The 16500-nt window shown below is 36.6% G+C and overlaps 1 protein-coding gene across 3 annotated transcripts in view; it reads right to left on the reverse strand.

Annotated features, from left to right (window-relative positions):
- Window positions 1–2608: 2608 nt before the first annotated feature.
- The window catches only part of GABRA5 (gamma-aminobutyric acid type A receptor subunit alpha5), a 772674-nt gene continuing 758782 nt past the window's right edge, over window positions 2609–16500 (reverse strand). For all 3 annotated transcript variants that reach the window (XM_044072163.1, XM_044072162.1, XM_044072164.1), the window contains exon 10: window positions 2609–3190. In XM_044072163.1, coding sequence (XP_043928098.1) covers window positions 2888–3190 — 303 coding nt within the window. In that variant the 3' untranslated portion in view covers window positions 2609–2887. The remainder of the gene's footprint in view (window positions 3191–16500) is intronic.

The raw sequence follows: 16500 nt of genomic DNA on the forward strand, positions 1-16500 counted from the left end.
AAATTATCAGTGATCAACTAACAACCACAGCAATTTAAAAATTGTCTGGATCGGGTGGGAGTGAATTGCTTATGGAGGCATGCCTGAACTAAGGGCTGGGTGGTGGCCCTTCCACTTCAGTGTGCTGACAACTGCCAGAAAACATGTATACAGCATGCAGATTATTGATAGTGGATATTTACATTGCTGAGTTAAGCTGCATTTATCAGTAATCTTCATTGATACATTTACACGACTGTCCATATGCATAGGGGGAAGGTGTTACAGAGTCCTAGAAGCAGGAGTACTCATCAGCCAATAGGCAGAGTGTTTAGATCATATTAAAACATCTCATGGCTGCTTGGATGGCAACCACATTGCAACTGGCCCTCATCCTGTGGAGGGCCAAACAGGGTATCATTGAAGTGGGGGCTCTGGTAGTCACCATTTTTCTCATTATCACATCCCCAAAGTCAAGGCCTATCCTAGTGGGACTTTTTTCACCCTGGGAACCCTTTATGCATCATCACCTATCTCATATATTCCCTGTTTTCTGGCCAGGCTAGAAGAGGAACATATTCAGGCAACTGTGTTAACACCATTATGACAATGTTAAATATCATTTATCCTCTTTCTCCTTCATTTGGCAGTTTATTTTTGTTATTTCCCCTAACCTAAGAGGATTCATACTCAGCCCTCAGGGATGGGTATGGTCCTTCCATTTCTTTACTCTTAAGCTAACTTTTCAGCTCCTCCACTTCTAATGCTTGCCATTGCAGTAGTTTTTCAGGTAGGATAGTTTCCATCCTTCAGATTTATATATTCAAAGGTTCCTCTATACATATGAAATGCCTCAAGGAGTGAAACCAATGTTCTCTCTGGGTGACTCACTATATGGTGCAACCTTTTTCTGTTCTGTCACTAGATTGAAGTACTTCCCCTATTTCTCTTGTCTCTTTCTCAGTTACTCTCTGTCTAAATAGCTACCCCCACTTTCTCTCTCTCTCTCTCTCTCTCTCTCTCTCTCTCTCTCTCTCTCTCTCTCTCTCTCTCTCTCTCTCTCTCTCTCTCTCTCTCTCTCTCTCTCTCTCTCTCTCTCTCTCTCTCTCTCTCTCTCTCTCTCTCTCTCTCTCTCTCTCTCTCTCTCTCTCTCTCTCTCTCTCTCTCTCTCTCTCTCTCTCTCTCTCTCTCTCTCTCTCTCTCTCTCTCTCTCTCTCTCTCTCTCTGTCTCTCTCTCTCTCTCGCTCTCTCTCTCTCTCTCTCTCTCTCTCTCTCTCTCTCTCTCTCTCTCTCTCTCTCTCTCTCTCTCTCTCTCTCTGTCTCTCTCTCTCTCTCCCTCTCTCTCTCTCTCTCTGTCTCTCTCTCTCTCTCTCTCTCTCTCTCTCTCTGTCTCTCAATCTCTCTATCTCTCCCTGCTTTAAGTGATAATGAAAATAGTGTGGCATTCCTGAAGTCATTCTGATACTTTCCTTGAAAAAAAAACAGAACTCATTCATTACTTATCTCAGTTTTGTGTTGCAAAAGGTCACTGTTTAGTCCTTTGAACTAGCAGATTTTGATCATTTACCCTGCAGTTGAAGTAGCGTCCCAAGTGCATCATGTTCTGACTCTCAAAGCATGGTAACAATTAACTAAATACTCTGAAGGCAACCTCTGCCATACCACTGGCTACTTATACAGCATTTCCAGAATCTGTTTCGTACATGCGATTTGCAAAGTAATAGCCACATGGTCAAAAGTGAGAGCGTTCATAAAACTCTTCAAGCTTGACCTTGTCCCTCCAGTCAAAACCTTCTTTGATTCAGCTGTGCTGAAAGAAGAATAAAAAACTATCACGCTGCAAATGCATTTCTTCTTCTCCTAAGAAGTATGTTCTACTTGAGATGACATTTAATTCTGACAGACACAGAAATGATGTAAGGGAGTCACCATAATGCTAGATCCAAGAGAGATTATGTCCTGTCTGGCTGCAGGGGCAAATCTTCTCCATGCCTCGGTCCTCCTATAGTTGACCTTTTTTGTGTGTTATTCTTTCCTCTTCCACTGGTCCCTGTCTCTAATGTACAGTCTATGTGGTCTGCTATAGCCCATATTGTGAGGGTAAGCAAAATGAAGGGGTGTATGTATGCCTTCTCATTTATTGGGGGCTGAGTCTGTTCCATAGATAGATTTTTAATAAGCCTGAGAGGTTTCATTTAACTAGCTGTTTTAGTACTGGAGGCACAAATGTTAATAATCTTCCAGCCAGAGTTTGAGTTTAAAGCTCCAGCATTATATTGAATGCCTGACGTGGCTTATTTATTTATTTTATCATAGTTTGTCATAGCTCTAAGATCTGACTGTCAAAATAATCCATAAATCAGTTTAAAAATGATGTGTTTAAATTATATGTTTTACATGTATTATACATGTAAATGTTTTAGATGTTATGACAAGTAGTGTCTGTTTATATGCAAGTAATTTTCTGTCTGCATACCTGAAAACAAGGCTTTGTCTGTTCTTGTAAGCCTGAAGATGAACAGATGAAAGGAAAGGAGGCATAGTTTGCATTTAAATGCCGTTTGATACTAAATTGCAACTAAAGCTTTAAACGTCAAACATCTTAAATCATCACTGCAAAGGTAGAGAATTAAGTATAAACATAGTCATAAGATTTTATTGTTACACAATTTACCACTTTTATTTAAATAATCATTCCCGGTGCTTAAATAGAGAAAGAACAAAAGCAATTCTGCCATATTATTAACACAACAAAAGACATGCAGTACAATGTGAGAAATTGAAGCAACTGTCTAGCAAAAGTAGAAGAATATAAAAGTGTATAAGATTTGTCAAATTCCTTGGTTGCATTTCATCTCAGTATGGCTATTACAGTGAAGGCAATTAAAAGATTTGCATTTCTGGCACTTTACGTAGGAGTAAAAGCACCTTTAATTGAAGGATCCCTGTTCAAATAAGTTGCCCAGTAAACCAGGTTGAATGTACCAAATAGGACCGGGAACACAAGCCTTGACATTATGTCAATTTTACTGACACTGTTGTAAGTCTTTTTGTTGTCGCTTGTTTTATCCTCAGGGGGTTTCAGTGGGATAGACGTACAGTTTGAAATTGTTGACAGAGTGGAATCCTTCCCAATATTAGAAGAGCCAGCAAGAACCCTACCTCTGGGGGCATTGTTAGGATTTCTTAATAAAAGCGCAGCTTCCTTTCTCTGCAAAAGAATGATAACAAACATTTTAAAAAGTAGGCAATATATGTAAGATGATTAAAACAGTGATGCATTAAATGCAATACCGATATGATGTTTAATCAGGAAGACAACTAGCTCAAATATGTCACATATATGAATACAGAAATTTACACATCACAACAGTTGATTAAACACTAATAGTAGAAAGGCTACCACCATGAAGCAGAACAAATAACTAGGTAAGCATTTTAAAAAGCGTAATAAAGAGCATGCAGATATTCAGTGTGATTTTATATTATTCTTATTTTTCCAAATACTTTCCTGCATGTTTCCTGCACATTTGTCCATGCATAACCATTCTTAACAAGCAGCAAAGGACTCCTTCCAGTAGTAAGGCATTTGTAAGAAGTGCTCAACCCTAGTGAAGTGCAACTGAGACTACAGTCCATGGTATGTCCAGTATATTTTGGCATTTTTCCAGAACATACACTTATACCTCTAAAATGAGGAAGTTAGGAATGATCATTTGAGGAATCAGCAAGACAGTATCAGAGTGATTGAATTTTTTTGTTTACAAGTTGCTCTGCTCCGCTCTAACGTTTTTGGCTGCTGATTCACATTAATGTTTTTGAATGACATGCATTTTATTTTATTTATTTATTTTTTTGTGGCTTGTGCTAGTATTATGACACAGTCTCAGTATAACAACGCATTTCAAAGATTGGGCAACAACTATTTTGAAGATCTAAAATGAATGTGGATTACTTGGGACTGGACACCATCAAACTAATTGGCGTCACTCGATCGGTACTAGCCATCTGTGAATGCGTAGCAGTGATTTGTGTATTCGGCTAACAAGTGGGTGAAGGAAATCAGTGATGGCTAAAAATAAGAATTAGATATTGAAAAGCAAGTATTTTAATTTTCCATATTTTCATCTCTTCTTTCCAAATGATAATAATAATCATAAAAATCTTTACCAACTAATTGCATAAGGACTGTCAAATAACTATACATGTAGATGGAGAAGGACATTTACTTATAAATGGTAATTACCTGGTAATTACCGCCCCATAAGCTTAACAAGTCTAGTCTGCAAAGCTATGGAGAGGATCATAATGGAGCTCATAAACAAAGATATAGGGGACTTTCAGACATTGGACCTGACCCAGTTTGGCTTCGTCAAGGGAAGATCATGCCTTTTGAACTTGGTCAACTTCTTCGAAACAGTCACCAAGGCCATTGATGAGGGAAAGGCAGTCCATACAGCCTACCTTGACCTTGCAAAGGCTTTTGACACAATACCCCACTCGGGTATTGTAGAAAAACTTACCAGCTTAAATGTAAACCCATATGTCACAAGATGGGTTGCAAACTGGCTTAAGGACAGAACCCAGAGGGTTAGAGTTGCTGGCGCTATGTCAGACTCCAAGCCGGTCACAAGTGGTGTCCCACAGGGCTCGGTCCTTGGCCCCCTATTGTTCGGCATCTACTTCTCAGAAGTACAGGCCAACATGGCAGGACTTTGGCTGACAAAGTTTGCTGACGACTGCAAACTGGGCGCCATAGTGGAAAGTGCATTGGACACGGATATCCTTCAGAAGGGACTCACGGAAACAGATAGCTGGTGCCAGAGCCATGGCCTGAAGTTAAATGCCAAAAAATGTATAGTCATACCCTTCGGGAAAAACAAGGTAACCCCAAGCTACCATATAGGTGGCAATCCACTAAGCACAGAAGAGGTTATCAGGGACCTGGGGACCCAGGTTGACAGTGGCCTTTCTTTTGACACTCACGTTACTAAAGTGGTTAGAAAGACCTTCTACATTGCCCACCTGATCATGAAGGGATTCACATCCAGATCTAGTGAGGTCATTGTTCTCCTGTACTCTTCACTTATCAGACCAATGATCAAGTACAATGCCCCATTCGGGATGTATCTCACCCGACATCTGCAGCAATTGGAGAGACCCCAAAAGTTCCTTACCAAAAGGATAAAGGGACTCCAAAATCTGTCATATGCTGCCAGATTGAAGAAACTCCAGCTCTATTTAGTTGCATACCGTCTGCTCAGAGGTGACATGTGCCTGACATACAAGGCCATGTCCAACCCGGAATTAATGGACATGCTCCACCTCAAAAAATCCAAATCCACCAAAACCACTAGAGCAAGCGACTTAAACCTTAGCACGGATATAAATAGGACATGCTGGAGGGATAGATTTATCACTCAGAGACTCCCTATGCTGTGGAATAAAATCCCAGTCCATGTGAGGCAGAGCACCTCGCTGGCTCTGTTCAAGAGAAATCTTGACCTGTGGATGGGAGATCGTAGGTTTACCCTGGGAATCATCTCTGTGTCACTGCTGGACAGAGGCACAACAAACTAATGGGCACAGTATTTTTTCATATAAGGGGTGGCGTAACTCACAAAAATTTGGGCTTAGGCTTATAAATGCCTTAGGGCAGATAGCCTAGTATAAACCTATGAACCTATTAACCTAAATGGTGAAAGTTTTTGCAGTTCAGAATTTCACACATCTTGCCCATCATAAGTTAGTGTACTGAGTTCAGGGAATTTCCCTACTACTTTGGAAGAACATGCTTCTGTTATTATTGCCATTTTAAAATGGAGAATCAACTATCCTTGTCCATCTCAGTTTGTTATATATAAAAAGGCATTGTGCACATAAATTGCTAACTGCAAAGATGTAAAACATGACTTAATATGAAAGAAAGAAGCTGCAATTTGGAAAACAGTTATAACAATAGGTTTCTGATATCTGATCGATTAAACTTTTTTATGCTAACCTAAAAAAGAGACTTACTTCTCTTAAGGACAGACCTAGGAGATACAATCTAATCATCATAGATGTGGGAAAGGGTTACCATAATGGTAGGCCAAAAAAGGCAGTACAAGCGATCTTCAAACTTGCTGCCAATTTATCTAAACTTCTGTCTACATAACTAGCAGACAGCATAGAGTTTTCTGTTGATCCCACATGCCAGGGTCAGCCTCCAAGGCTTTCTAATGTGAAACTGCTCAGTGCATTTGATATCTGCCATTTTTTGTTAACCCCGTGGCAGCTGTTCATCTCTTCGGCACGTTTGATCCTAAAATAATCAATATTTATATTAACACTTACTTAAAACCTTAAATCTGTGAAATGGACAACTTGAAAGTGTCCAACATTACTACTAATCAAAAAATAAACTATTTTATATTAACTCTTTAATGCTCAACACTGGGTTCCCCCTATCTACTCTGAGTGTGCGGCCACTAACTTAAAACCTTTAATCTGTGAAGCGGACAACTTGGAAGGGTCAAACATTAATTAATCAGAAAAGGAACTGATGTAGGTGCTTCCATTTTTGAATTCTGCAGTTTAGATGTAATCCAGTTAAAACTGCATTTATCCAACTAGTTTATGAATTACTGTACAGGTGAGCATTCCACCAAGTAAAACAACTGCTAGATCCTGTCATACCCCATTTGAGTCCCCCCCCCACCTCAATATATAGCATGTAGTTTCTATCACATTAACATGTAATTCTCTCCTATGTCCCCAGCATTATGATCATAGCATAAATTAGATACACACTAAGTATTACAAATACTTATTTCTTAAGTTTCATTTTAAATGTAATCAATTCTGACTGTTGGTGGAAATTTCAAGCCAAGTATGACCAACTAGGGGTATTTAACGTGCAAAACTCACCTTAATCCCAGAGTCACTGATTGGTTCTTTTTAGCCTTTCCATGCTAACTAAAGGGTCTACCCACTCTGTTTATCCTTGCTGTGCTCCTATATCCTTCTGTATTCAACACTGCACTCTACTCAAACAATATACCCAACTTTTCCAATGTCAAGATCCTAATAGACTTCCTGAACTTCAATAAAACAAAAAGAATCTGTATCATTCTAGTAATATACCACCAGGAAACAATATAGCTGTCCTGGAAGTAACATTGTTTTTTTAAATGATGTTCATTACTTTTGTTCTTATTGGTTCATTTGTATTAATTAATTAAGTAATTATTGTATTTAAATGAGTTCTGAGTATGTGGTTGTTTATTCTGAGGAAGTTTTTTTACGAAAGCGGTCAAATAAAACAGTTTGTACGCTATTTGGTTGGAACTACGTTCTTCTACTTTACTTCAGTGGCATTGGACTATTTTATTAGTATTTGGTGCTTTCCTTTTTATTGGTTTACTTGTGGTGCCATGACCGAGGTAGGAGACGATCCGTTGCTGAATGTCACCATTCATCCTACACCCAGTAGTGGTGACGGTAATTTGAATAACATTAATAGTTTGCTTGTCTCTGCACTGATGGACATTAAAGGTTCCTTGAAGTTTTTGGTTGAAAATGCTAGAAGAAAACCTTGTAATTCTAACAAACAAGGTCTTAGTTCACCAGCGGAGCTCTATGAGGAGATGGACACAGTGATTGATTTGGGCGGTATCGTAGATGTTGAGGCGGCCGGAGATGACGTTGTTTTTCCCGTTGATGGTCTTCATCTACACGCCAAGAACACGGACGGTTCATCTATAGATGAATTACTTGCCCTAACTGAGAATCCTTTTGGTGGTAATATCGTACAGCAGAAGGAAATATGTGAAAACCTTTCTGGGGCACAACAGGAACATTTGTTGCGTTTATTGAAAAGATACAGGTCAGTTAATATCGAGAATTGTTACTTTATGCGTTGCATAGAGTTAAACATTATACCGAAGGGTCTAATGTTCTTTAAGTGTCCTAATGGTGTTAATGCTAACAGTCCGTTTTTTCAGGACTTAGTTACTTTTTTTACGGAGTCCGGTATTTGCTTTCTGAGGTTGTTGATTGAAAATAACAAACAAAAGTTAACTGATTTGAAAAGTGAGATAACTGATTTAGAGCAACGTTTAAAGACCGCCGTGTCTTTACAAAAGTTCGATATGTTAATGCATCAATTCTCTAGTGAACTTGAGAAACATTCTAGTGAAGTTACACTCCGTAAACAACAGAAGATATCTCGGGATGTGACTTCCTTTAAAAACAAGACTGCCTTTGACCATTTTGCAAGAACGACAGTAAAACCAGGTTTAAAGGACAAATTTAGTTCCACCTTACGTCCTAATAAGAATTATAAGAATTCTTATAAATATAACATTGACTTTACTGATGGTGGGAAGCAGTCTATGACTTTTAAAGATAAGTTATCAAATGGCTATAATGCACGGACTTTTAACAGAAACAGCGCGGCTTGTAATTCTGACTGTTCTGTTGATTCTGCTGTTTGTGATAATGTGGAAACAACAGTAACTAACAGTGACAATCCTGATCAACACTCCACGAGGTGTGACACAGTGAATGTAGTTACCAGTGGCAACACTAAGAATAATTCTACATCTGATTCAGGACCTAGTGTTGTACCTAAAAGAAATCAAGGTAACTACAACAAGAAGACTGTTTTTACTCGCAGTCGGACTTTTTTGGGGTCAACGTCCTCAGGGGAGGAAGCTTAAACAAAGACTTGGACTTATTTAATGTTGTAAATTTAACAGATTACATTTTTTCTGATGTTCAATTAAAGGTGTTAAAGTTAGGTTTGAATTTTGTTCCTTTACATCGAGGCAATTACTGTAAGACAGTGGTTGATATTATGAAATTTACAAGAAGGTTAAACTTAACCTATTTGTTTAATAATATAGATGACACAAGTAAATGCCTTGTTAAACCTTCCACTTATAATCCTACTTTACATCAAACTTTAAAAATATTTCAAGAGCAATGTATACAAGACGTTAACAAACATCTTATTAAGAAGAACATACATATTGATTATAATTTGACACCTATTGAGAGATCAGCTTTATTAGATTTGCAGAAACTAACTGATGAATTAAGATTTATGAAGAGTGACAAGGGGTCCAACATTGTCATTATGACACAGGATAAATATAGAAAGTGTATGTTGGATTTATTAAATAATAGATCTGAATATGAACCTGTCCCCTTGTACTTTATTCATACTCAATTTAAAAAGATACATTTCTTTTTATATGATTTTTTAATGTCTGGTCAAATAGCATTTGATTTATATGAATTTTGTGTGATTTCTGAGCCAAAAATTGGTGTCATTTTCGGAATTCCGAAAACTCATAAAAACATTTTAGAACCTCCGTTTAGACCTATTGTTGCTGCCCCTCATTCAGTCACGGAAGGTATTGCCTTAGTTATAGATTCAATGTTGGGACCATTGTTGGAATGTCAATCTTCCTATGTTAAAGATTCTTGGCATTTCCTTAGTAAATTAAGGGGTTTTTTGGACAACTTTTCCTTTATTGTTGGAACCCACACTATTATTACTATCGACGTAGTGTCCCTTTTTACATGTATTCCTCACGATCATGGAATAGAGGCTGTGCGTAGTTTTCTATGTCAGAAAAGAGCTTTTTCCACCTCCATTATTAACACCATTTGTTTATTACTTGAAATTATTTTGGATAACAAATTTTTTTCTGTTTGGGGATCAATACTTCAAACAGATAAAGGGCGTAGCGATGGGCTCTCCAGCTGCCCCTGCCTACGCCAACACAGTGATGGCTTGGTGGGAAAATGAAATAATCCCATTATTAGAAGAAAAATTTAATGTTAAATTTTACTGTCGGTTTGTTGATGATTTGGTCTTTATTTTGCAGGGGGGACCTGAAATAGTTGATCCATTTATGGATTTTATAAATTCTTTTTCTGAATTTTTGAGGTTCACAAAGAGAGATGTTGGAAGTGCTGTTAATTTTTTGGATGTTCATTTATGGTGGGATGGCATGGAGAATAAATTTCAGAGTAACATACATCGTAAAAATACTTTTACAAATGGGTATTTGCATCACTCCAGTGGACACCCAAAACACATGATCAACAACATTCCTAAGGGACAATTTATAAGGGCAAGTCGCATGACGACTAGAGACGAGGACCTGACTGTTGAATTTGACTTTATTATTGATTTATTTTCAAAAAGAGGTTATGATATTTCTAGTCTGGTTGATACAGCTAATAGAATTTTTGACAGACGTTACATAGACTTTCCCCCAATTTTAGGTGCTTTACATAATAACACTAATGGGTTAATAGTCTCCAATTGTAACGAGTCATTCAAATCTACCTTAACCTGCTCTTTTGAAATGAGCGCAGATAGTAAGGATTTGTGTTCCATTTTGGAAAATAATTGGAAAATAATTAAAGGTAATCCAGATATTTCCTTGGTCTTAGGAGATAAGCCAAGATGTGTTTTTCGTAATGAATACAATTTGAAAAACATTCTACAAAATGGTAAAAAAACAAGTAACAATAAAGTATCAATTAAACGTGGGATGCACTGTTGTCATAGATGTACTGCTTGCAGATTTATTTTGGTTAGTCCATATATATCTGTGAGTACTATTCCTTATACCATTGAAGTACCTGGTTTGGTTAATTGTGATACCACTAAAGTGGTATACATTTCATTTTGTTCTGGGTGTCCAGCATTTTATGTTGGAATGACCACCAGGAAATTAAGTACACGCATTAAGGAACATAATTATGCCATTAAACGTAGAGACATGACCAATGCTTTATACAAACATTCTTGTGTTTGTGCTGTATATAAAAAGTTTTTATTTACTATTTTAGAAAAATGTTCTTTTGACCCTAGGGGAGGTGATCTTAAAAATTATTTGGAACAAAGGGAAGCAATGTGGCAGATAAAGTTAAAATCTGACATGCCACCGGGGTTAAATGAATTTATTAATGTAAAATGTTTTTTAAAACATCGTAAGCTACAAGTTACTGACAAAAAGAAAGTAGCTTCTTTCTTTTTTTAAATAACATTGTTTTTTTAAATGATGTTCATTACTTTTGTTCTTATTGGTTCATTTGTATTAATTAATTAAGTAATTATTGTATTTAAATGAGTTCTGAGTATGTGGTTGTTTATTCTGAGGAAGTTTTTTTACGAAAGCGGTCAAATAAAACAGTTTGTACGCTATTTGGTTGGAACTACGTTCTTCTACTTTACTTCAGTGGCATTGGACTATTTTATTATTATTTAATGATGTAGTCTAAAAAAATAAACTGGACAACCCTAAAACTATTACCGCTCAATGACGCTGTCCAATATTTAAATTCTACCTTCTTGAAAATACTTGATACCCTGGCCCTTTAGATACAAAAAGGGTAAAAAAAAGGCAACCCAATGGATAACCAAAGATGGTATTAACATGATGAAACAAAGAGACCAAGCCTGGAGCACATGGAAACATAACAAAACAGAACAAAATCTTATCTCTTTTAAAACACTCTGCAATAGCATGACTAAACCAGTGGACAAAACCAAAAAATCCTACTACTCAAACCTTTAGCTACAACACAAATGTAACCTCCCAAAAAATTCTGGCAGTCAATATCAACCCTTCTCAACCCAGATACAGACAAACAGCACTCCCCATCACCTGACACCCTCTAACCCTCATAGCAGAAGACTTCAACAGACATTTCATAAAATCCATAGCTGATCTACTGGACCCCCCCACTCACTCTTAAACGCTAACACCTATAACTCCTCTCCATGTAGCTCAAACCCTGCCTGCAACAACACACATAAGCAATCCATAGTTAACCAGAACTCTTACTCCTCTAAGCCTGTATCCATTACATCGATAAAAAAATACTACTCACACTAAAACTCTGTTCCGTATCAGCAGATAATTTCCCACCACATTACCTCAAACTAGCTGCCAACTCAGTCGCTTATCCAATCAGCATCCTGATAAACAGATTTTTATCTGAATCTATATGCACTACCATAAATAAAAGAAGTAACTCCACTGAAATATCTATCTCTCACCCCATATCAATGCTCTCTCCAGTATCTAAAATTCTTGAAAGGTGTATCCACCAACAACTTTGTCTTAATCCCAAAAAACAAAACTTAGAGTTTTCCTCCCCCAAAATTCTACCTTCACCTCTGACTAATTTAACATCTACTGAGCTGATAGCAGTATCAGTGAAAGAGTACCCGAAACAAAATTGCTTGGTGTAGTCATTGACAACAAAATTGCCTTCGACCTCCATATCCAGCAAAACATAAAGAAAACTCACAAAAATTAGGACTTCTCAACTGAAACAGAAAATCCTTAACCACAACCAAGACTACCTTAGCAAATCCTTTCTAACTCCCCTCCCTACTTTATCATTCTACCATACTCATCAACCTGCAAAACTCCACTAAGACCAAAATGGAACAATGCTATAATAAAGTTGCAAAGTTTGCCAAAAACTCTAAATACCACATATACCACTGTAAATCACTTTGTGACCTAAACTGGTTTGAGCTCTTCAACCAACTAACTTATATCTAGCTATCTACTATACATAATCTAATTTACAAATCCACCAGCTGACCTGCATTAGATAAGCTAGTAAAAACTTACGTACCAAACAAACGCCTTAAACAGAGGACACTAACCTGCTAGTAATCTCCCACTAAAAGACTAAGGCAGTGTCTATACTCATACACTATTTCTAAATTATGGAATTGTCTCCCTTCAGCCACCAGATCAATCCCAAGCTTGCCGCTCTTCAAAGTGTCTTTAAAAGCACACCTAAAAAAGAGATGGCTCTTGCGCATGCTTAACTCCAAATTAATCCCCCTCTACCCCTGCTTCTTCTACTCCGTATATGCCTCTACCACATTGTTTCTCTTCTGTCTCTCTTACCCTCATTATATCTATGAAACCTCAACAGTTACTCTCCTCTCACCCTGAACGCAGTCTATACTTTATATCTGTCTAATCCCCTTCTAACTCTACACTCTCAAAACTGCTATGCTATTACTCCCCTGCTCACAACTATGTAAAGCTATCATGCACAAGTTAGAATAAGCTTATTCACATTTTCCAATGAATGCAGATATTTTGCTTCTACATACAACAAAATTCCAATAACCCCATTCAACTTGTACTCCTAACCAAAAACCCTATTTTTGTACCTCCAACTCTCAAAAAATTCATTACATTTTTGAGCTTTGTGTTCCAGATGGTTCTAAGTATATTGATTGTATGATTTCATGAAATCTACTGTAATACACCTTAATGTCCTGAGATTTTGTAAATTCTAAGTAACTGTGCATTAATTTAAGCTGTTAATCTGTTGTATACTGTAAAGTCTTAACTAATTTCATGTTTGTAAAATTTAAATCTGTTGGTGTTTTGTCCTAAATGTTTCACATGTGGAGCTTTTCTCCCCGGGCCTCTGCTGAAAATGGGTTTTGTGGCCCAGTCAGATTATCCCAGTTAACAACTGTCAAATAAATAAATAAACCTGTAAGAAATTTAAAAAAATGTCTTGGCATGGTTATGACATGAAAAAAAAATAACAATACAGCATTAAAAGTCCAGCAATTTAAGAAACATAGAATTATATTCAAAATGCTATTTCTTTCCACTCTATACATGGTAAAGGTCTAATCATCATAAATATCACACATTTGGAATGATTTATGTGTTCAAGGATAAAGAGTTATTTAGCATGTATTCTAAGTTTAAAATAAAGCATTTATTTTGTAGTTATGAAAATTATTGATTTATGTCTGTTGTGGAAAAATCTATATAGACATTACCAAATCAGCAAGACAAAATGGCAGGAATAAAAAATATCCTAAGTAAGAACTACAGTACTGTAGAAATAATTATACACACATTAATTTTCTCTTTATCCTCTAACTTATGTACTAAATGAGGCAGATTATTTTCCCCAATGCATTGCTAGGGGGCTTTAGGGCTTTTTAGGACCAAATAAATATTGTGTTGGTTTATACTGAACTGTCTTTGGCATTTATCACCAAAAGGATGGCAATGTCATAAATAATAAAGATATTTGAGTTTTCTTTAGTGGTGAAAATGCATATTTCTAATGTTTTCTCCACCTTGATGGAAACTAAAGGAATTTCTAAATAAAAAGGTAAGTTAATTACTGGTACCATTTGGCTTATACCAGTACTGACCTGGAAGTAGGTTTGCTGCAACTATCAAACTGTTCTTAGAGTCACTGTTTGATAACAATAAAGCTGGTTTACTGCAAACTGCAGTATGCAAGGTGGCTCTGTGTCACTTAACATTGTTACTTAGTCACTTTTCTACTCCTGATTCATATACTGATTGGATTGCTCGGCATATAATTCATCCACAGCCCCCACAGCCCCTTCTTCTCATTTTTGCATATGGTCAGTGTCATCTCAACAGTGACCATCATCTAGACTCCAGAGCCAAGGTTTACACTGCCAGGTGGATAGCCCTGCCATGGATCTGGTCTGCCTCTAATACTTTTACTATATCTTTTAAGATTATCCCTACTGAAAGTAACAGTGTAATCTGGGAAACATACCAGATACTGTGTGAAGCTCGATTTTTCCAGGGACCTAAATCATTTATGTATATTGTCAATGGCATTTAACCTTAACTTAACTATGGCTGTTATCACTTGGTTAATAGATATTAGAAATTACAACATGTTTGAGCTGCCAGAGCATCAATTTATTATGAACAGCCTACTTTCCACTTTTTAAACAAATTATTTATTGCTTATTTGCATACTGAGATGTTTTTTGTGCTTTCTCAAGAGACTATTAAGCCAGAATACTCATACCAACATAATATTTTATACTTAAAATCAAACCAGCAAGCCGTCCCATATTCTTATACTTTTATGTTACTAATAGCAGACTGTATGAGATGAGGTTGCCCAGCCAACAGTGATACTTATTGCTGAATATTTTCCAAGTTGAGACAGCTGTTTTACTTTTTTTCTTAATATATTTTTAAATATACTTAGTGAAGATTTGGAAAAATAACACTTGGCTAAAATATTCCTTTTATTTTTAATCAAGCTATTAAGTACATGCAAACCAGCTTTACTAGGCTTTTACTCTTAGTTTCCATGGTTATCAAATAAATATGTATGGGCATTTATGCAAATGTGATATTATCAGGTGCAGTTTTTTTACAACTATTTACATAATGATCATTTGATTTCCCAGATCCACTACAATTAAAACCACCGTCAGAAGTTGTTTCCAAAGAAGATAACACCTGAAATATTAGGTGACTAGATGGAGATATGCCTTAATGTGCTACTTCATTCTGTAAATTATTCCTGCAACCTATATGCTTTATCAGAAGGTGAAGGTCATGGTATGTATGAGGGTGATTTTTGTCTCATGACATGAATGCACTTGACTTTTCTTTCAGTCCAAGAAGTTCATTATATCTACTTTGCTAAGGGTTCTTTTGTTAGTTTGATGTTGGTTAAAATATGGGTTTTAGTTTACTCAGAAAATTCAAGGGAGTTCAGGACCAGGTTTTGGGGCTGGCTGTCTCTTTCATATCAAGAGCAGGTGCTTTGAATTCTCAATGCTGTCTCTTTGAAAAATAAATCTTTGCAATAATTTTATTTATTCAGTCACAACTTAAGTATGTTATGAATTTTAATGGGGAATCATGTACACATATATTTTAGTCCCTTGCAAAATAAATTATATATGAGCAGGCTAACAGAATGAAATGTTCCTTCTTAGAATTTACATGGTGTACAGGCAGCATTCAAAAGGAAACTTTTCTGGCATCTTTAGTACAATATAACAATACTTGTTTAATTCATGCAACTCAGATGTGTGCTTCAAGTCCAAACATAGTGAAAGCTTTGAAACATGAAGAGAAGGAGTCTAAGATGACGTCCTTGCTTAGTTTAGCAGAAGAATATCAGTGTCAAGTGAGAATGCAAACCAAACCAGAAGTAGACAAAAATCAGGCAGCAACTGAATGTGCCAAAAATGAAAGAATATAAGGAGAGGGATCAGACGAGGAGGCACAAAATGTGAAAAAGGCATAAATATAGTTAAAAGTACAGAAAACTCCTGAAACAACCTTATATAAATCAGGATCTGATGCAGGAATGGTTAAGGAGCGGTGAATTTAAACCAAAAGATGAAAGAAAAGTTAATATTGGTGACCCATGATAGTGGACTATGTACATGTTGGTTTACAAAGTCCATTAAGCATGTTGGAGAAACAGACAAATGCAGGTTCTGTAAAACAGAAATGGAAACAGTCGCATATCTTGCTGCTGGGTGTGATACACTGATGGTATAATAATGTGGTAAGAATGTTGGATTGGGAATTGTGAAAACATTACAATACTGAAGTATCTGAGAAGCATTGGAAACATGATCCCAGAAGCATTATAGAAAATTATGGTTTACATCATATCTCATCAACCATTACCATCAGTTCAAAAAAAAAAAAC

Source organism: Protopterus annectens, chromosome 5.part0 (genome assembly GCF_019279795.1).
Source record: "Protopterus annectens isolate FY-2018-M chromosome 5.part0, PAN1.0, whole genome shotgun sequence".
NCBI lineage: Eukaryota > Metazoa > Chordata > Ceratodontiformes > Protopteridae > Protopterus > Protopterus annectens.